This window comes from Ammodytes marinus (assembly GCF_949987685.1).
Source record: "Ammodytes marinus genome assembly, chromosome: 10".
NCBI classification, from domain to species: Eukaryota; Metazoa; Chordata; class Actinopteri; order Uranoscopiformes; family Ammodytidae; genus Ammodytes; species Ammodytes marinus.
The window spans coordinates 13,678,204-13,698,918 of NC_137214.1; the positions used below are offsets into that span (position 1 = coordinate 13,678,204).

At 42.6% G+C, this 20,715-nt stretch overlaps 3 protein-coding genes across 4 annotated transcripts in view; 2 read left to right on the plus strand and 1 right to left on the minus strand.

Annotated features, from left to right (window-relative positions):
* Positions 1 to 912: 912 nt before the first annotated feature.
* LOC307256933 (high-affinity choline transporter 1-like) lies at positions 913 to 6,335 on the plus strand (the record flags this gene model as incomplete). Its single annotated transcript, XM_080036049.1, has 8 exons — positions 913 to 1,096; positions 1,713 to 1,826; positions 1,958 to 2,113; positions 2,416 to 2,564; positions 3,612 to 3,755; positions 4,111 to 4,264; positions 4,339 to 4,556; positions 5,778 to 6,335. The coding sequence occupies 8 exons, from the start codon at positions 913 to 915 to the stop codon at positions 6,333 to 6,335; spliced, it is 1,677 nt and encodes a 558-aa protein (XP_079892175.1).
* Positions 6,336 to 9,434: 3,099 nt separating this feature from the next.
* Positions 9,435 to 13,651, plus strand: ttc9c (tetratricopeptide repeat domain 9C). 2 transcript variants are annotated; one of them, XM_080035724.1, is made up of 4 exons: positions 9,435 to 9,508; positions 10,460 to 10,805; positions 11,247 to 11,429; positions 12,222 to 13,651. In XM_080035724.1, the coding sequence occupies exons 2-4, from the start codon at positions 10,469 to 10,471 to the stop codon at positions 12,377 to 12,379; spliced, it is 678 nt and encodes a 225-aa protein (XP_079891850.1). In that variant the 5' UTR covers positions 9,435 to 9,508; positions 10,460 to 10,468; the 3' UTR covers positions 12,380 to 13,651. The 2 variants fall into 2 exon arrangements, with proteins under 2 accessions (XP_079891850.1, XP_079891851.1); XM_080035725.1 differs by lacking the exon at positions 9,435 to 9,508 and adding an exon at positions 9,631 to 9,767.
* Positions 13,652 to 14,526: 875 nt separating this feature from the next.
* LOC307256934 (uncharacterized protein) overlaps positions 14,527 to 20,715 on the minus strand; it is a gene marked incomplete at both ends in the record, with an annotated part of 9,964 nt that continues 3,775 nt past the window's right edge. Inside the window, 3 exons of the mRNA XM_080036050.1 lie at positions 14,527 to 17,039; positions 17,320 to 17,553; positions 18,418 to 18,631. Of these exons, the coding sequence (XP_079892176.1) occupies positions 14,527 to 17,039; positions 17,320 to 17,553; positions 18,418 to 18,631 (2,961 nt within the window). The remainder of the gene's footprint in view (positions 17,040 to 17,319; positions 17,554 to 18,417; positions 18,632 to 20,715) is intronic.

The window sequence follows — 20,715 nt, forward strand, 5'->3', positions numbered from 1 at the left end:
GCTTGTTGCCTGTCCTTAGCAGTGGTTTCCTAGCAGCTATTCTACCATGAAGGCCTGATTCACACAGTCTCCTCTTAACAGTTGTTCGAGAGATGTGTCTGCTGCTAGAACTATGTGTGGCATTGACCTGGTCTCTAATCTGAGCTGCTGTTAACGTGCCTTTTCTGAGGCTGGTGACTCGGATGAACTTGTCCTCCGCAGCAGAGGTGACTCTTGGTCTTCCTTTCCTGGGGCGGTCCTCATGTGAGCCAGTTTCTTTGTAGCACTTGATGGTTTTTGCGACTGCACTTGGGGACACTTTCAAAGTTTTCCCAATTTTTCGGACTGACTGACCTTCATTTCTTAAAGTAATGATGGCCACTTGTTTTTCTTTACTTAGCTGCTTTTTTCTTGCCATAATACAAATTCTAACAGTCTATTCAGTAGGACTATCAGCTGTGTATCCACCTGACTTCTGCACAACACAACTGACCCCATTTATAAGACAAGAAATCCCACTTATTAAACCTGACAGGGCACACATGTGAAGTGAAAACCATTTCAGGTGACTACCTCTTGAAGCTCATCAAGAGAATGCAGAGTGTGTGCAAAGCAGTTATCAGAGCAAAGGCTACTTTGAAGAAACTAGAGTATAAGGCGTATTTTCAGTTGTTTTACACTTTTTTGTTAAGTACATATTTCCACATGTGTTAATTCATAGTTTTGATGCCTTCAGTGTGAATCTACAATGTCAATAGTCATGAAAAGAAAGGAAACTCATTGAATGAGAAGGTGTGTCCAAACTTTTGGTCTGTACTGTATATGTTACAGAGCTGGATTGTCCTGCTAACTGGAATCTGGTTTGACTTGTTAAAACACAGACTGTTGAGAGAGGCAGGAGGGCGCCACAATCGGTCAGACAGTCACTGCATGATGAGCCTCAATGTCCCAGGACTAGTGGTGATGGTGCTCTTCTACCTGCTGGTGCTGGGCACCGGCATCTGGGCCTCCATCAAGTCCAAGCGGGTGCAGCACAGTAGCCATGCCGACCTGACAGAGATCACTCTGCTAGGTAACAGAGGGATCAGCGTGGCGGTAGGAATCTTTACCATGACAGGTGAGTGTGGGCTGGCCGGGAGGGGTTATTCAGTTTATATAACGAGTCAGAAATATTTTTTAATGAATTGATCTTCGGGAAATTGGGTCTCTTTAAAATATTATCTTATTATTGTAGTCCATTTGATCTGATCGTACAGTGAATGTGTTTATGGTATCTCCCAAAGTATTTCCAATTGCAGTGAGCAGATGATATATAGTGTGACACATAATGTGACTATTTTAGTTAAATGACACTTTCTGGTTGCAACTTGTTTGATGAAAGAGGAAAAATAGAGCATGTCAGCTACAGCTACATTTTTATTTTATGAGTTGGTGAAAGAAATGCACCACATGATGCATACACATGCTGATGAAGATTCAAAGACATCTAATAACAATTTAAATGGATTCCAAGAATGTCCCAGTTAATTACCAATATAACTTTTGTGGTGAATAGATTACTGTTCTTGGTGAATGTGGTGACAAACTAAAAGCATGTATAAAACAACATTGAACCATTAAATTAACTTACTTTGGCCTAATTGGGGGGTTATAGTGTGACGGATGGTCTGTACGCTGCTGCAAATCCATATCACAAACACAGGGAATACAGTATATATGCATGTTTCCTGCAGCTACATTCGTTGGTGGGGGCTACATCCTTGGCATGGCAGAAGCAGTGTACAATCCAACCATGGGACTGACCTGGGCTGTCATGCCAGTAACAGCAGCACTGTCTTTCATTGTTGGTAAGACTTCTTTTTAATACGTTTTGAGTCCATCATAAGTAAAAAGCAAGGCTGCAGGAGTGCAATGCTAAAATCACAGTTTGATGCAATGGCACAAATCTGTCTCCCTTTTGTGTGATTCAATAACAAAGGTGGACTCTTCTTTGCCAAGCCAATGCGAGGCAGAAAATATGTGACAATGATGGACCCATTCCAGGTCAAGTACGGCAAAGTAATAAGTGGAGTTTTGTCTTTGGCACTGCTGATATCCGACATCATGTGGGTTCCAGGAACTCTAATTGGCTTAGGTAAGTGACGCTGGCGTAATTTTTCTCGAAATAATGCAATGTGTACTTCCTCCTGTTGTTTCCTTTCTACATCGTAACAAGCATACCCAACATGAATACCATGACATTTTTATTCTTTCGATGTGGAAAGGAAACAATAATAAAGTGAACTTAACTGAAGTCAGGATCAACCGTCAAAATGTCATGTGTCATGTGCACGGTGGATTTCATGCTAAACAAAACATGGGATCATTTAGAAATAAGATGAAATGTAGAAAAATTTCTTCGGGTTCTACATTCATGGGACTGTGTTACTTTTATAGGTTCAACAATGAGCGCCGTCCTGGATCTGTCCTATACTCTTTGCATTTGGATCTCAGCCGCAGTAGCCATCATCTACACACTGCTTGGTGGCCTCTACTCTGTGGCCTATACAGATATCATACAGTTGACCCTCATATTCTTCAGTTTAGTGAGTGTCTCGTCTAAATATAAATATATGTATTACAAAAAGTGTTTTGTTAGCAGTGTTGAAGCCTGGTGAAAGCTGTTCCGTTGCACAAAAATTTCCAAAACAACAAAACGTAAATCTCTTCACAGCTTGTTAAAAGACTTGTTGTCCCTGCCCAGCCTCTAACTGTTTGCTTATCACATTGGCATGTCAGTGCGAATAGTCTGAGGTAATTTATCGAGGGAATGTGCATGCTTCAAAATGTATGTAGGGGAGGACGGGGGAATGTGAGACATCGGGTTATGTGGTGGGGGGGACACCAACATGCAATATATTTCATTATCCTTATAAGCCTATACAAGATAATAACAAATGTTTCCTATTGCATTAATAAGTATTCCAACATTTGAGTCCAGAGATATATCATATGCAAAAACTGCCACCACACAACTTAATCGATTATTGTGCTTAATCAAATTGATTCAGGTAGAAAAACTTTTATCACACATGTTGATGAACTACCAACATATGAACCATGTGATGATGATAACTGAAGATTAGCCTGAATTGCTGAGAGAGGTCGTTTTTTCTCAAATTGTGGCAGTGGGGTTAAGTTAGACAAATGTTATGAGGTAAAGTGAGACAGTGTCTGTGCCCCCTTTTAATGAATCCATTATATTTTAGGTAGCAAGGAGACTAGTTTAAAAAGACAAAAGACAATGTGGGCTGGAGGTGGGGGTTGATGGTTGAAGGGCATGGTTTGGCACGTATGTATGTGGGGGACAGGAGAGTGAACTTTAACATCAATAGACTCTAAGAAATATGTCTTTATTCAATGAATGATCCCAATAAAACAAATGCAGAAAAAAAGACTCAAAAGATGGAAAATGACAGCTGGGTCTAGTCTGTTCTGAGTCCCAGACTGTTCTGGTTCTGAGTGTCCTTTGCTCTGACCCCCAGACACTAGTTGGCTCAAAGAGTCATGTGTTCTGACCCCCAGACTGTGTTTTAATCTAACTGGTTCTATCTGTCATTGGTTCTATTCCTGTTTCATCTCCTTCTCTGTAGTGGATGTGTGTCCCCTTCATCCTGATGAACCCCCACTCAGCTAAGATCACTGAGACTGCTTTCAACTTTACCTACCAGGCCCCTTGGGTCGGTTCAGTGGGTAAAGACAGAGCGTGGAGGTGGATTGATAACTTCTTAATATTGGTAAGGTATACAATAAGCCATTTTTAAAGGTGACTATCTCTTCACGATCCGCTACCTGTCAACACTGTGTGCGCGCTGAAAAAACATCTGGTGTAAATACACAGCAAAGGCTCTGTAAAAAAGTATTTACAAAGAGGGTATGTAAACAAAGGGGCCCACCGTAGCTAGCAACATGCCAGTTTACAGAGCCTACGCTGTGTATAAACACTGGATTTTTTTTGTTCAGCACACACATAGTAAAATATGAAGGACATTGAATCATCTATTTCCCCCCTGATATTTCTTGTGTCATATTGACATTGCTCTGATTACGGTCACATGGCTACCTACAAGACTTGTCCTTTTTCTTCTAAAGTCTTTAGGTAACCTGGGATATCAGGACTTCCACCAGAGAACCCTGTCAGCTTCCTCGTCAGCCACAGCCAGGATCACCTGCTTCATTGCTGCTCCCCTAGTTTTTGTACTCGGAATCCCGTCTGTGTTGATCGGAGCAGTCGCAGCATCAACAGGTACATCAATACAGTGAAATTGAAAAAGGGGTGGCGAGAACTGTGCTAATTTACGTCCCACTTTTTGGTGTCAGACTGGAACGCGACCACATACGGCTCCCCGTCGCCATACGACCGCGGAGAGGCCGGTCAGATTTTGCCCGCCGCTCTGCAGCACCTCACCCCACATTACATCTCCATCGTCGGTATCGGTGCTATAGCTGCTGCTGTGATGTCATCAACGGACTCTGCTCTGCTGTCTGCCGCCTCCATCTTCTCCACCAACATTTACAGGAATATCCTGAGGCCTAAGGTAAGAGGACACCGGAGGGGAAGAAGAGACTTGTAGTTATGTCCTTTGTGTTTTCAGCTTCTAGGTTATATACACTCACCGGCAACTTTATTAGGTACAACTGGTTAATGGCTTATAAAAACAAAAAGCTAATCAGCCAATCACATGGCAGCAATTTAATGCATTTAGGCATTTAGACGTGGTCAAGACAATGCACTGAAGTCAAACCGAGCATCAGAATGGGGAAGAAAGGGGGTTTAGGTGACTTTGAACATGGCATGGTTGATGGTGCACGGCAGGATGAATCCATACTTTAATTTTGTTTACGCCAAATTCTGAACCTGCCATCTGAATGTCGCAACTGAAATCGAGACTCATCAGACCAGGCATGATTTTTCAATCTTCTATTGTCCAATATTGGTGAGCCTGTGAGAATTGTAGCCTCATTTTCCTGTTTTTAGTTGACAGGAGTGGCACCCGGTGGGGTCTTCTGCTGCTGTAGCCCATCTGCTTCAAGGTTGGTCGTGTTTTGCGTTCAGAGATGGTATTCTGTATAGCTTGGTTGTAACGAGTGGTTATTGGTTATTTACTGTTGCCTTTCTATCATCTCGAACCAGTATGCCCATCCTCCACTGACCTCTGACTTCAACAAGGCATTTTACGTCCACACAAATGCCGCTCACTGGATATTTTTTCTTTTTCGGACCATTCTCTGTAACCCCTAAAGATGGTTTAGAGTGAAAATCCCAGTAGATCAGCAGTTTCTGAAATACTCATACCAGCCCTCCTGGCACCCTCAACATTGCCATGTTCAAAGTCACCGATAACCCCTTTCTTCTCCATTCTGTTGCTCGGTTTCAACCTCAATAAGTTGTCCCGTCCAGGTCTACATGCCTAAATGCATTGAGTTGCTGACATGTGATTGGCTGATTAGTTATATGTGTTAACAAGAAAATGAACCGCTGTACCTAATAAAGTGGCCGGTGAGTGTATATCCAGTAGTGGACAGTAACAAACTAAGTAAATGTACTTGAGGACTGAACTTAAGTAAATGTTTTGTGTATTTGTGCTTAACTTGAGTATCTGTTTTTCTTTGGAAACGTATGACTTTCAAACCACTACATTTCTAAGACAACATTTTTACTTTTGACTCGACTACATTTCTACGAAGCTTGTTGTTACTTATTCATTTCAGGCTAAGCATAGCTTTGAAGTCATCTGTTGATTTTTTCTTCTTCTCAGGCATCAGATAGGGAGCTCCAGTGGGTGATAAGAGGCACCGTGGTGTTGGTGGGCCTGGCTGGCACTTCACTCACCTTCCTAGACAGCAGCATCATGTTTTTCTGGATCCTGGGCTCGGACATCACCTACACCTTCATGTTCCCTCAACTGGTCTGCGTCCTCTTCTTTAGCGTCTGCAACAGCTACGGCTCTCTGGCGGGTCTGCTGGTCGGCTTGTCATTGAGATTGCTGAGCGGCGAGCCGGCACTGGGGTTGCCGGTCGTACTCCACTTCCCAGGTTGCACCCTTGAGGACGGCAAATATGTCCAGGGCTCTCCCATAAGTACAATCTGCATGCTGTCGTGCGCCTGTTCCACTGTCTTGTTCTCCTACCTGGCGTCAGTGCTCTTCAATAAAGGACTGATTCCTGAGAGGTGGGATGTTTTTGAGGTGAAAACTCCCAAACCGCCACAGACACCAATATCAATGAACGGCCGAACAGAAAAGGAGGAGAAAGACGAAGATCGGAATGAGACTGACGTTATGTTGGCCACAAATCACATACCAAAAGACGAATAATTTTAATGGGATGCTGTCGTGGAATTGAAATATCAACCTTTAAAAGATGAGAATGAGGCTATTAATACCAGATGACACAATGTTTAAATACAAAATAGAACAGATCTTTATTGTTTGCAAACAAAGGTCAAGACAAACAATGCAGCAAGGGGATTGTAATGAAGTGGCCAAGGAGGGGCAGCTTTACAGAGAAGTTATAGCAAAATCTAATTATGCACAAACCTTATCCTACGTAATAGCTTTTCAGGGTTGGAATATAGTGAGACATAACAAATCTAGTTGGCGAGGAGTAGTCTCCAGTACATAAAACAAGCTGACTTTATCTTACACAAGACTCAAGGTCAGAACAGTTTGAACGATTCCATGAAGATTCACAATTTATGATAATACAATATAGTGTAAATATATTTCATATATTCACACAATAATAAATTCCCTAACAGATGCTCACATGCTTTATGTTTATCATATGTAGTATATTGACTCTCAAGTATTTGTACCTTACCAAACCTACATGAATATCTCCATGTTTTGTGTTGTCGAAATTGCAATCTCAGTTTGCCTAGAGCAAATACACCACAGATATGACTGAGGAAAGGCAGTCTTTCCTCAGTGGTTATTGTACTTAGGATCAACACACATCAACTGTAGACAACACAGTGTGTGTATATTGTCACTAAAGGCATTGTTCAGCCTTGCTTCACATGGTCCTATTCTTAATTCCCCCATAACATCTCCACTATTCCTGTCTTATCTCATAACCCCTCAACTGTCCAGCCCCTGTGCTGTAAACACTCCCACTCCAGGCCAAGCTATTTTACAATGTGTGCTTGAGTTTAGTTTGCCAACAACTCGAACATTGTCTCAGGAATATGTGAAGGCATAACAAAGACAAATGACCACTGTGCTTTAGTTTAATTTTTTGAATTCCTTTTTCGTTGGGGTTTGATAAACTGAGCCTAAATTTCATATATAACTATTGTTGGAGAAATGTAAGGTCATAAAGGGATGTTTCAATTTGTGTCTTATAAAAAAGTTTGAATATATGCATTGACGTCACATGGCAGTAAATCTGAAGGCTTCCAGGTCCTTTACCCTTGGCATGTTTAATTGTCGAGGGCACCCGGATGTGAAGATAAGATGGGCCTTGTAGGAGTAACAAACTGCCATGATAGGTATGGAGGATAAACAACTTTGACCCAGAGTTGCCCACTTGTCATTCGCTCCCTAGTGGCGTTATTATAAGTAACACTGTGTGGGACATACTGTATAAAGCTGAGCGGATGTAATATTGCTGATGTCTGTGCCCTTGTGCACATGCTATGCCAAAATCTTCCTAGATCAGATATGTTTCGTATTAAACTTTTATATTCAAGTAACGACAACTGATGCTCTTCTTTATGTCATCAAAGTTAGATTCATTGAAAACAATCAGTAAAAGTCCAAAGAAGCAGGAAGGCAAATAAACAGAGATTTGAAAATGTCTATAAATGCACGGACAAATACAAGATGGATGGAATTGCTGGATTCATGTATAGACCTACAGGTATGTCCTTACGTTGTGTAATCTATGCCCCTGCTGGGCCTGCAGTATTTGAAAAACATTATTTTTTAAGACATAAAATATGTGCATTTTAACATATGTTACTAATATACTCAGTGCATGTCAGGTTAGTTGCAATGAGGGTATTATAGGTAGTATGGTGACACATTAATGACCAAACATCACGCCGGCAGGGATGTGCGCTTGAAAAACAAAACTTTTATTTGGAGTCTCCAAAAAAACAAAGGAAAACTTAGACAAAACCATTGTTCTCTTTAAACAGCTCAATTCAGTTATGGTGCTGCTCGTCAATACATTAAAAGACACTCAAATCTGGCCTATCAGGCAGGGCTGTAGTATTGATAGACAACAATGAAAACCACAAACATATATTGTTTTCTTGACCTGCTAATACCTACATGGCCTCATTCTTCACCCTGATATCATAAAATCCTGCACACTCAAAATAAACTTTATTTATACATCACTCAGTATTTATCAGCTTATTTCATAGCTGTCATTGCATCACACATTCATTATACAATCAACTGAGGATCCTACTCCCGCACCACACAAAAGGGCAACTGTTGAAATTGTTTGTAGAAATTACATTAAGAAATAAAGCTTTGTTTGGGAGTTAAATATCTTCCTCCAAAGCACTCCTCCAGCTTAAGGAACCCTGTCTCAAACACCCAATGCAGTTAACAATATTAGGTGTGTTGTATTATCTCATTCTTAAAGGTTAAAGCTTATGTCTGATGTGGTTGCTTATACAGTGTTGTGTTATCCACCTCAACAAGTTTCTTTATTAACACAACAAATACACCTGCAGTAGTTGGCAATGACATTCGTATAACTCAGGCTATTTTAAGAAGGCCTATTATGTGTTAACACACAAGTGAAAGAGAATCCAATTCATAGAAAAGTCATAAATACTGCAAAGAGACATAAAAGTGCAAATGTGCAATACAATGAAGTATAATAAATTGTATATAAATTACACTTTAAATAAAATACAATTCAAATGAAATACTGTACAGTAGAATTATGTAAACTGTTAGCTAGTGAAGTATGACCTGGTGGTATAAACAGCTGTGTATGAACAAATGTAACTATTAACAGATAAATATAATGGTGTGAACAGGTTGTATGCTATGATTAGCCCATAGACTAAGGCTTATAACTAAATAGGCTATGGACAGTCAGATGTAATAATATCAGATACAAAATGATATGAATAGAACAGGTGGTATAAACATAGATGTGTATACACAGATGTAATCTGAACATGTGTAAACAATGGGAGTGTAAGGTCAATACTTCAGTTCCTTTGTAGGCTAGGTCTACTGAGTGTGCACTGTAGGCTACTATTTAGTTTAATTGTTTTACTAAAAGACAAAAGGAGAATGTAAAGGATATTATCGATAGAGAGAGAGTTAAATTAATTTAGTAAATGTATCTAAAACAGTAGGCCTATGTTATGTAGTTGTAATTCCTTGTTCAGCCTTGTTGTGGCAGTAATGCTACAATTGGATGAAGTTTTGACCATTAGATGAGAAAACAATGAAGCGCGTGCACATTATTGGAATGGTTGTCAACTGACAGTAGCAGCGTGCGGGTATCTTTTCAGGTGAGACAAAGCAAAGCAGTGTATCCGTCGCGTATTTGTTCGAAACGTACACCGTAGACACCCTGACCTGAGCAGAGGGACAGTTCGCTGGTTTGTGAATTGCTGAAGTCAGCGTGGTGATTGCTAGCTTAGTTAGCTGTAGCCGACCAGCGTTCACATTATCTCGTGCCCACGAGCAACTTTTCTACGCTCGTGCCAAATGTTCCTTAAAAATCCCGTTCCAAATGAATGACGTCTCCTGTGACGCACCCATAGAAAGGTACTCCCTTGTAGCGTTATGAGTTAACCATAGACTGTATACAAAAATAAACTTGTGTTAGCAACATGGTTAGCAATGGCAATATGTTACATATAAAGAGAACAAATTCGCAGTAGAGAAAAAATAATTAAAACCAGTAGGCCTATTTAACGTTCAGTGTTCTCCCAGTGGCGTGGAAGGTTGTTGCTAAAATGATTGTGTATTATTACTATAATATGATGTTTCTTGTATTTTTAATTGTATGTAGGCTAGTTAACACGGGAAACGCATTAAAAGTCGTCTATCAGAATGACATAGTTTTAACCATTCTCTCGGGTAAACATGCATAGTAAACATAGTAGGCCTACAGGTGGAAAATATAGGTTAAAGCCTACTACTTACTCAGTCATAGTTTAATGGGATTCAAGTAAACTAGGTCATTGTTGTTAACAGTCAAAATATTTTCTTTCTATCACAAACCCCAAAATAGTTGGATTCTACAGTTCCCATTCTGTAATGAATAGGAGAAACACCTAGCCTACCTGAAAAGAAAATTGAGTAAACGGAGGACATTCTGCTCTACCTTTCCAGCTTGGTACTTGCCAGTAACATGTCAAGCAGAGATATTCAGCTTGAGCTGATGTGTCTGGAATGTTCTGCACTAATTTAGCCTCTCAGCAAACTGATTTAAATGGACATATTAATCTCAACAGGTGACAGAAATGGAGGCTGCAGGAGGAGGGGAAAGTCTGGACGTGCAGGGGGCAGTGGGAGGAGCAGAACAACTCTTTTCTGGAATCAGACATACACCTGCAAAGCCAGTTTGGGCTTCGCTAGAGGAAGCAGCCCAAATGAAAACGGAAGGCAACTCTTTCTACAGGAATAAGAACATTCGCTCAGCCATCGGGCGCTATCATCGTGCGCTGCTCATCCTCAGGGGCCTCGACTCTGACGTGATGGCGGCGGTGAAGGGGCTTGGACCTGAAATACCTGCTCTCACACCCGAACAGGAAGCTGTACTGAGGAACACACAAGTTGATTGTTACAACAACTTAGCTGGTAATTTAAATATCACGGTAATGCAAAAATCCAGTGTTGGGAAACAGTATTAGATTAGTTAAAATCCATTCAAGTTGTAGCTCTTGAAAAGGTTCTGAGTATCTTTTAAGTACTTTCATGTAGTCACTAGTTTTTATATGGAGTCCTTAGCATAATCATTTAAATGTCAAAATGCCATACCAACAGATCGCTCTGCAATTCATTGATGCTCCCAAAGGGTGACACCCTTTTTATTAGAGGACTTTTCCCTTAATGGATTTATGAAGGCAGCTGGGTATAGTGTTTTGTGTATTATATCTTTTTCTTTTTTAAGTATTTTAGCTATGAGGGAATGTGTGTTTGTTATGTCTGTCCACAGCTGTTTTTGTGACACTGTAATTTCCTGCAAAGGATCATTAAAGGATTTATCTTATCTTATCTATCTGTACATATCTCTTTCAGCCTGTTTGCTGCAGAGGCAGACTGTCGATTATGCTCGTGTGCGGGATTACAGCCTGCGGGTTCTGCAGTGGCGACCATGTGATGTTAAAGCACTGTACAGGGCAGGAGTAGCCACTCTGGAGATGGGAAATGCACAAACTGCAAAACTGTACCTCACCCAGGCCTGCAGGGAGCAGCCCAATGGTAAGAAAATAGCAGAAGCAGGCTTGCGTTCCTTTTTAAATAGTAATTTATTTGGATATTTCTGAGTTTCTCAATGGAGTATTGCACCCTGTCTAACTTGCAGCTTCAGTACTCAGCCTGTTTTTTTCACAAGCCATTTTAGATGGATATTTATTTCAAGAAACACTCTTGAAGAAAGTCAAGCAGGACTAAACGTGGTGATGCTGAGCAAGAGCAGAGCAGGGTGCAGGCGAAATTTTTATCTAAAACACCTGCATCCAAGTTTGCTGGATATGCGAATACTCCTGTTAAAAAGATGGATATCTGCTAAAAACGAGTGATTAGTCTTATTTGATAACCATTTCATAAAGTGACATACCCTTGGAGATAAGAAAAGGAAAATTTGTCAAGATGCTTTTATCTTTGAAATGTGCAGCCTGATGCATTTTGGACCTTAAAGAAAAAAGTTTGACATTACACTTGGAACAATACTACACTCAAATGTGTCTATTAGAAATTAAGCCAGTTATCTTATCCTGGCATACAGACATAAAACACAGCTAGCCTGGCTTTGTCCCAAGGTTACAAATCTGCCTACTAGCACCTCTAAATTTCACAAATGTTATATCTTGTCACTGATTAGACGAATAAGATGCAACTTTAATAAGTTCTCAGATGAAATGTTTGATGTTCTGCATACTCATGCATGTGATATGTCCAGCATAATTCCCTTCTTTTACATATATGAAAAAAAGTGTGATAAAGGAAAGGAGGTCATTCCAAAACAACACTAGTACCTTTTTTATGTCACAGATGCCAATGTGAGGAAGCACCTGCTGAGGGCAGAGGAGAAACTGCAACGGGAGCTACAAAAAGAGAGAGCCATGTACCAAGGCATGTTTTCCTCCAGCACCAAGAGCAGCTCAGGAGAGGGAATGAACCAGGCCAACAGAGCTGGGGAGGGGGTGTAGTCTGCCAGCTGAACCCCGCATAATACAGCCAAAACCTTAAAGAGACTGTGTTGAACTTCAAAGAAACCGAAGCATGTTTACACGTCTTGAAACAATAATGTTACTGTGTCTCCTTTAGGTGACGTAGGGTTGCAAAGGGGTGGAAAATTTCCGGTAAATTTCCGGAAAACTTTCCACGGGTACTTTCGCTCGGGAATTTTGGGAATATTCAAAATTGGGAATTATAGGAATTAACTAGATGGCGGTCATTTAAAAAAAAATGTTTTCATATCCAAACATAAATCTAAACATGTAAACATTATGTTTTGTCATAGGCAGACATCCTTGCAAACTTATACAATAAAAAAAACATTACATTTGAACAGATTTATTTGTAAGTAGAACTGTTTCAAGTTTTGATTATTTCATGAACAATCAATAATTTCACTGAACAACAAAAAGATGAATGTTGAGTAAACTATTACTCATCTGTCTGACCCAACCCATTCAATAAATTAAGTAAATTGCCCCCCATGTGATGGAGGAATGCACAGTGCATGTAGGGGGCGTGGCCTCAATATCCCTGCAGTAGGATGTGTGCTATGTGCTATGTGCAACTTGCCAAGTGTTCTGGCATGAAATCTTGTTGTTTTAGTCAAGATAATGCTAAAATATATTTTCCCCAGCTATATTTAAAATCACTGTTTAAGCCTCTGTAAACCTGCTCTACTAAAAAGCAATATATGATATCAAGTTGGGTGTCTCAATAAGCTGATTTGAAGTTAAATGTTCATAAATATTATAAAACTTAGTTGAAAAACTGCTTTTTACTGTCTAGAACGTTTGCCAGGACTGAAATGACATATATAGAAGGATTTAGTGCATTTGGGTTGCTTTAAATGTAGTAAATTCCCGTTTATTCCCAAAATTCCCGTTAATTCCCATGGAAAGTTTCCACCTTTGAAAATTCCCGAAATTTTGCAGAGTGTAGGAAAAGTAAGAGAACTACATCATACAGAGTGCTGGTGTGCAGGGATTGGAAAGTAAAGATTTTGCTGCTTCAAATACAAAGGAGAGAAAGTTAGTTTCCTAGCAACCATGGAAACAAAACTGCTTTTTTTTATCCCAATAGAATGAGAGTTAAGATATTTCAAAGAAATGCTTGTGAAAGCTAAAGTGAGACACTTTATGCAAAGTTCTGATTATGCCTTCTTGATTGCAGTTGTCTGGTCAGTGTTGTGAATGTTGACTTTGTGAGTTTTCAAGTAAAAAAATGTTTTTATAAATAATGGCCATCTTTGCACTCCTTTTTTTGAACTCCATTTGATTGTAAAGGATATGTGATGTACTGTAGGTCTTTCAGGCACAATTCAAGATAAGTTAATAAGAGTCTTTTATTAATCGTAAGCCACGAGAAGCGACATTTTGTATCTTGTCAATACTTAAATCATTTAATATTTATTTGAAAATCCTGAGCACAATATCAAGTTAAAGAGTATTTGCTTGTTTTTGGTCCTTACCTGGCCAATATGATTGTACTTCATAGGCAATATTGCCCATTAAACAAAGGAATATCACATTCTCACAATGGTTATAATCACTGAAGTCACAGAGCAGCATGCAGAAGGGGATTGTACACATACACATTCACACTCGTGTTTTACAGCATGACCCAACCAATGTGTAGCCAACGTCATGCGTTCATATTTAATACATATCTTTTTAACTGGTAACTTCTCAGTCACAAAAGGATCACTGGATAGTTTTCCTCTCCCTTACTGTAGGGTGCACAATTTACATTATTACAATGTCAATGGAACTACTACTTTGGGTGACAGTGAATTTATTTAGGCTACAAAGCAATCTGATTAATTATGCCGAACCTGTTTGGAGTCAGGAGGCCATAAAAATTGTCTTGTGTCTTTAAAAATGTACAAACACAATACTAGAATGGATCACCAAGAAAAAAATGAATAGCATGATTTACAGGCTTTTTATGCCTGAGATGGACTTCCATCATATTAGTGGTGTATGAAAGGCCTGGCAGAAATACTTTGGCCGGTTACCAAAACCACCTTTATATGAAACATAATACCAACCATCACTGGCATTTTGAAAGTATCTCATGGAAGATGCATTTACTGAGATGTTCATTTATTGTACAAGCTTCACTTCTTGGATGGCTTCCGTTTGAGACTGAGGGATCTCATGGAACCAAACACTCTCCTCCCTAAGTCCCGCAGCGATCGAGAGCGTTGGAGGGGCGTCCGTGGAGGAGGGGATGGAGAAAAGGACGGCGAGGACAGAGGGGACAGAGAATGGCAGCTGCCTTCAAGGCTTTGAGAACGAGAGAGGTTAAAGAGGCTGGCGGTGGAGGACAGGCGTTTGTCCTCCTCTGCTCTCAGTCGTCTGACCCCTTCATCCTTGCTGATGTACATGCCACTTTGCCCCACGTCTAATGAGGAAACCCAGTGTGCCCGCTTTGTGGGCTCCTCGCTGCTGTTACGAGGAACCAGCAGGCCTTGGGACTCGCTCCTGAACAAAGCCCTCCTGGAGAGCCTGAGGCTGGAGCTGCGTCTTTCCCCGTCTTCCTTCCCTCTCTTCCTTGAGAAGATGGGGGAGTTCTCTACTTTGGGCCTCTTGTCCTTGCAGCTGGACGAAGCCTTCGAACTTCGGTGCTCCTTCCTCCAACTCCCGACACTGTTCCTCCTCCACCCGTAGCCATACTCTGCTCTGTCCATCTCCTCCCTTTGGCTCTCGGACTCTTTGCCCCAGAGGCGTCCCTCGAAGCCCTTCCAGAGTTTGTTCGATGTCTTTCTGGATCCCTGGGCCGCCGATTGCCCTTTCTCCTGCTCCTCGGCCCAAACCGAGCTGTAGTCCTCTCTCTTGGCATAGGTGCTTACTGTGGCTGCCCTGATCAACTGGTGGGAGGAGTGTTTTCCTTTATAAAGCCCCTCCCCCCTCTTCCACCCACAGCTGTCCCCACTTCCTCCCCCGCTCTGCCGAAGCGATCCACCCCTGTTTTGGATACCGCTGGGCTCCAAGGGAGCGTCCCTCGTAACAGTGCGAGGCAGCGAGCACTGGAAGGGCGCATCTCGTCGGAAGACGGAGAGCGGGGTGGCACCAAGAGGGGACGGCTGGAGAGGCCGAGGAGGAGAGCGGCCCCTGGGGGTGGGGCGGGAGGCAGGGGAGGAGGCCGTGGAAGATGGCAGATCGGATGGGGAGGGGATCTGCTGCTGGTAGTGGCAGTGTGAGGAGTAGTGGTGAGAGGGAACATGGATGGACTGATAAGGGTGTATTGGGCTACTGGAGTGCGAAAGAGGAGGGGTAAGGCTAGCCTGAGACTGTGGAGAATGGGTTACGCTGAGAGACAGCTGTATTGGTCTCTGAGGATTCAGATCAGTAAGTCTAGCGTAGTCGTGTGAAGGATCCGTTGGGGCTGTCAGGTGAGTTTTACTGTGACCCCGGACCTCGCCCGAGGTATCAGTCTGGAAGCATTCAATATCCAGCTCCACTCCTTGTTCCATGAGTCCCACCACGACAGCCCTAGAGAGGCCAGAGAGGCGGGAGATCTCCCCCACCATGGGGGAGTCTTCGTTGAGCTTGGGACTGGAGCTGGACTCTTGGATCAAGCTGCTGCGCTGAGAGCCAGGAGCTGATCCGGAATTTGTACCAAACACCGACGATCCAGTCTCAGGTGGAGCACCGCTGCTCCAGTCTAAGGAGCGACAGAAGGCAGTAGACCCAAAAGCAGAGCTGAGCCCGGACGCCGGAGGGACCTCCAGGGAACTGCGGTGGCTCAGGCTGCTTGGACACGTTGAAATGCGAGGGCGAGCCCTAAGTGCAGGAGCTGCAGGTGTAGCGGAGGAGAGTGATGTAGCAGAAGATGAGGAAGATGCAGCAAAGTCACTTCTTAGAGCGCCGCAACTTCCATTTTTGGAATTTTCCACCAGTCCCCGGCTGGAACTTGGACCAGGAGTCAGGTTTAAGTTGAGATTGAGATGCAGGTTTATGTTCAAGTCCTCTCCAGTTGCCGAAGGAAGGTTACCCAGGTTGATTGAATTCCTAGTGGCTTTCTTCCCAGTAGTGCTGAGGCTGACTCTGGCAGAGTTTCCCAGCAGTGACTTACAGGGAGTGACGCTGAGTGTACCACGGCTCTCGAAGGAAGAAAGGGACTGGGTGGATCCATGACCTTTGCCCGGAGTACAAAGGCCTCTGTGTGTGACTGCACTAGTGGTGGTAGCTGAAGTGAGATCAGAGGTGGAGGAGGTTACCCGACTGTGGTACTGGCGAGCCAGTCTAGAGATGTACTGCTCCAGCTGGGTGAATGAAGCCAGGGCAGGGGGCTGGTGAGGCGGAAGTGGCAGAGTCAGATCAGCGTTGGAGCCTTGTTGCATTTCATCTAGTTGGGGTCCTTCAGGGCTCTGAGATTGCTCCTGGCTCTGGGAGTTAAAGAGGGGGCTCTGGAGGGCGACGGCATGCAGAGGGCTGGGATAGGAGTAAACCTCTTTGGTCCGACGGGACACCAGGTCGGTGCAGTAGCGAGGGTCCAGCTGGGGTTTAGGATCTAGGGAGGTGGTGGGATCGAGAATCGGGATAATGGAGGCCTTCAGTGAGTCACTAAGCTCCGAGCAGAGGTCAGATAGAAAGTTCAGGCCAGTCGCTTCAAGGTCGCTTCGGACTGTAACAGATGAGACAAGAATAGTTTCATTACATTACATGCCATTTAGCAGACTCTTTTATCCAAAGCGACTTAAAACTGGAGGTAGGCACTTAGCACTAAGGGTCTTGCCTAAGGACCCTCACTGGACAAGCCCTGCCCTATTCGAAAAGCGAACTCTGATTTACCATACCCAAGTCAGTGGTGTTACCTACTGAGCTATCCAGCTGATTTCAGACAACACATTTGCTTCAAACAGTTTTCTTTTGATTGCTACAAATTCATATGTATCCCGTCTCACCTGAAACTGGTTTCCCCTCTGCTAGTTCAGCTTCTTCCTGGCTGTTCTGCAGTGCAACCTGCTGCTGCTGCACTGCACCTTCAGCCCACAGGATGTCAGTGTTGTCAGCAGGCAGAGGGACCTGCTCACACAGCTTCGGGGGTCTGGCCGGTGGCGCCGATCCTCCCTGAGCGGCATCACTGGACACAGAGTAGCAAGAATCCGAGAGAGAGCTCCCACTCACCGAATAGAAACCTTGACAATAGAGAAGAAAATAAATTCAGCATGTGCATGTGTCTTTTGACAACATCTAGAAAACAATAGCCAACAATATCTCTTTAATACTCAGGGGCGTCAACCATGTTGGCCAGGAAACAGGGCCACCTACAACCCTGACCTTTTGATTGTGAAGTAAAATGCCGCTCTTGGGTTATTACTCTTGTGGTGCTGTAAATGTAAGAAAAAAATTGTGACAAAAAAATATTTAAACACATGGATGTCACCAATGTTGCCAGTTTGTGTTGCGTGTTGTTTCAAGTACTTTATGTCTAGTAGGTCTTTTCAAGGAAAGGTTAGACTAGTAAAAACTAAATTAGATGAACAAATACAGCACCTACAGAAATTCAAAATACATGAACATTATTTCCAGAAGGGAGAAAGGCGTCACAGTAATGGATCCACCATAGCTCCAAAAACATCACAAATATTCTAATTTAAGATTAAGATTTGGACGAGGAAAATGTTAAGTTATGAAACTGACTTCAACCCTCAAATTCTGAATTACTTTCTAAGTTTTCAGATAGCCTCTACAAGAAAGAACTGCACAACAGAAGGCGCATGAGTGCATAGCAGAGAGAGAGGAATGCTGGAGTTGCTTGTTAAAAAAACAAACAGACCACAGCTACAGTGAATCTGGATAAGAGTTTGGAGAAACGAACGAGGCAGTGCCAAGTCACACAGTGCAAGTAAACACAAATATAAAAAGAGTTTGGTGAATGTTTAACTAAGCTTCTCTTACGCAAGGTTAGCCGTGGTAATATGCTGTGGTCTAACTGTTGGTCCTTGTTCAGCTCAGTGCTGTTAACCACACACTGTTGACAAACGTTTGTGTGTGCATACCTGAACTAGGTCTGGAGTCGCTGTCCAGATGGACCGTACCACTGGGGTCCGGTGTTGGTGGAGAGAGCAGATCAGAGGGGACGTCCCAGGACAGAGTAGACCAGCGTGAGTTACTCCCCCTGCCAGATGAGGAGTGGACCATCCCATCACCTGAATTACTGAAGCTGTCCTCAGGGCTGCTCTGACAGGTCAACACCACCACATCTGAGGGAGACTGACAAAAACAAAATATGGGACAGGCTTTAGTCTGAGCAATATTGAAAAATTGAAATATAATACCTTGGACCAAAATATCTAAACATGTTATTTTCCGATATTAATAGCAATCATAACATGGCAAATCTATGCAAAATGACATAAAATAATACACTTTATGTCCACTAAAACAAACTGCATTCCGTTATCATTATGTACATATCACAAAATCTCTCAGGTGTGAAACAAAAACCCACAATGTTTTGGAATCATAACATTACATCATAGTATTTTTACAATTATTCTCCATCTTTTGAATGTTTTGTTTTTCTGTATTCCAGCCATACTTCTAAAGGGTTAACTTGTTAATGTTTTCACATGATGCCATTATTGACAGCAGATTATGAAAGCAGCCAGGGATAACAGTTGAAAATGTTAATGTAATTTAAATAAAGTTGTAATTCTAAATTGCCTTTTAAATATCTGGCCAGGGACAACAGATGGGAACTAGTCCCTTAGGCAAACTTTGGCTCACTCAAGTCTAACACTTGATTGGTGTGCACTGTGCACAATCCCTGAAAAAGTAATCAATAAACTAAACTAAACTTCTTGCTAACAACTCAACCACATCTGAAACATGACATCAGGCCCCCACCAGACACTGATGGTGTCACAATACGAAGGCTGGGAGACACTGATTTAATGCTTAACAATTTAGTTAATCATGTGTTATTTTTATGTAAAATCTGAATCTGAAACTATAGTAACTATAGTTATCAAAGAAATCTAGAAGTAAAATGTTTATCTAAAAGTACAGTACTTGAGATAAGTTACTTTGCACCACTTACTATAAGGTCACTGCATGTCTTTGTGAGAGAAGAGACAGAGTAAGACCCGTGTGAAAGGACACATAGGTTTGCACATCCATGATATCATTTACCAGCCGCACTCCGATGACGCTGCACCGCTTACCAGAACAGCCAGGAATGAGCTCCCCACTCACTACCCCCCAAAACCACTCACAAACACACACACACACACACACACACACACACACCAACAGCAACAAAAACAATCACCCCTTCAAGTTAGCAAAGTGCATCCATTTCCTAGATTAGTAAGGCCTTGGTAGAGTGACCCCCCTCCCCCCTCCCTCCCTCCTCCAATTATACTCCAAATCCCCCAACCTACCCCTCCAGGGCTTGCAGCCATGAGGGAGCATTAGGCTGATCGAGCCCAGACAACAGAAACACTGTGAGTGGCACTGATCAATCCTCTTGTTACCGAGGAAACAATACAGGTAGTGACTCACTGCTGGGGGGGGGGGGGGGGGGTTGAGAAGATAATGGGAGAAGACAGATGACGTAACAAAGAGCAGACCATCGTGGCAGAAGGGGAAAGGGGGGATGGACTGTAGGATAAAAGAGGGAAGGAAAGAAAATAAGACAAGGGGGAAAGAGTTACAGACTTTGACCTGTTTCAGCCTTTATCTGCTCTGTTCTTCTTCTGTGAGTTTAGGAGCTTCGTCACTGTCAGTCCTCCTGTCCCCTGTTTTCTTTTCCCAGTGTAACTGAAGTGAGTTATGGCTGAGTGGGTGACCACTTTTATTTTTTTAAACGAGCAAGAGGGACAAAAAGAAGAGACACGGAATGAGAAATAATAAGAGAGTGACTCACTGAGTTAGTGAAGGCAGTGAGGGAAGGGGGGGTGGGGTGGTTGCCGGGCGAGAGAGAAGGGCATCTTGAAGGACCCCAACCTCCCCCGCCGCTGACAAATAATCCCCCCCACTCGCTTCTATAATATCCTGCTGCTTGCCACCTCGTACTCACCATAGCTACAGCTGCTCACTCTCCCAACTCTTAGCACTCGACTCTCCTCCCACACATAGAACTACAGAACAGCACAACTAGGCCCGGCAAAAATATGTAACTCATCCTCAGCCTGAACACACATAATATCCAGTCCAGTTTGTGACACTCTCTCTTATGTATGCTCTTGTTGTCTATTACCAATTCTGCACCTGGGAGCGCCTTGACTAGTTCTTTCTATGCCAAAAAGTCCCCTTGGATGTGTGTGTATGTCTGCAAATACATTTCCTTTGTG

Excerpts from the sequence above, each read along its gene's own strand:
- ttc9c (XM_080035724.1), top strand. The coding sequence starts at position 10,469 with ATGGAGGCTGCAGGAGGAGGGGAAAGTCTGGACGTGCAGGGGGCAGTG. Across the intron at positions 10,806-11,246 it reads TTGTTACAACAACTTAGCTG|CCTGTTTGCTGCAGAGGCAG; the intron begins GTAATTTAAATA and ends TATCTCTTTCAG. Across the intron at positions 11,430-12,221 it reads CTGCAGGGAGCAGCCCAATG|ATGCCAATGTGAGGAAGCAC; the intron begins GTAAGAAAATAG and ends TTTATGTCACAG.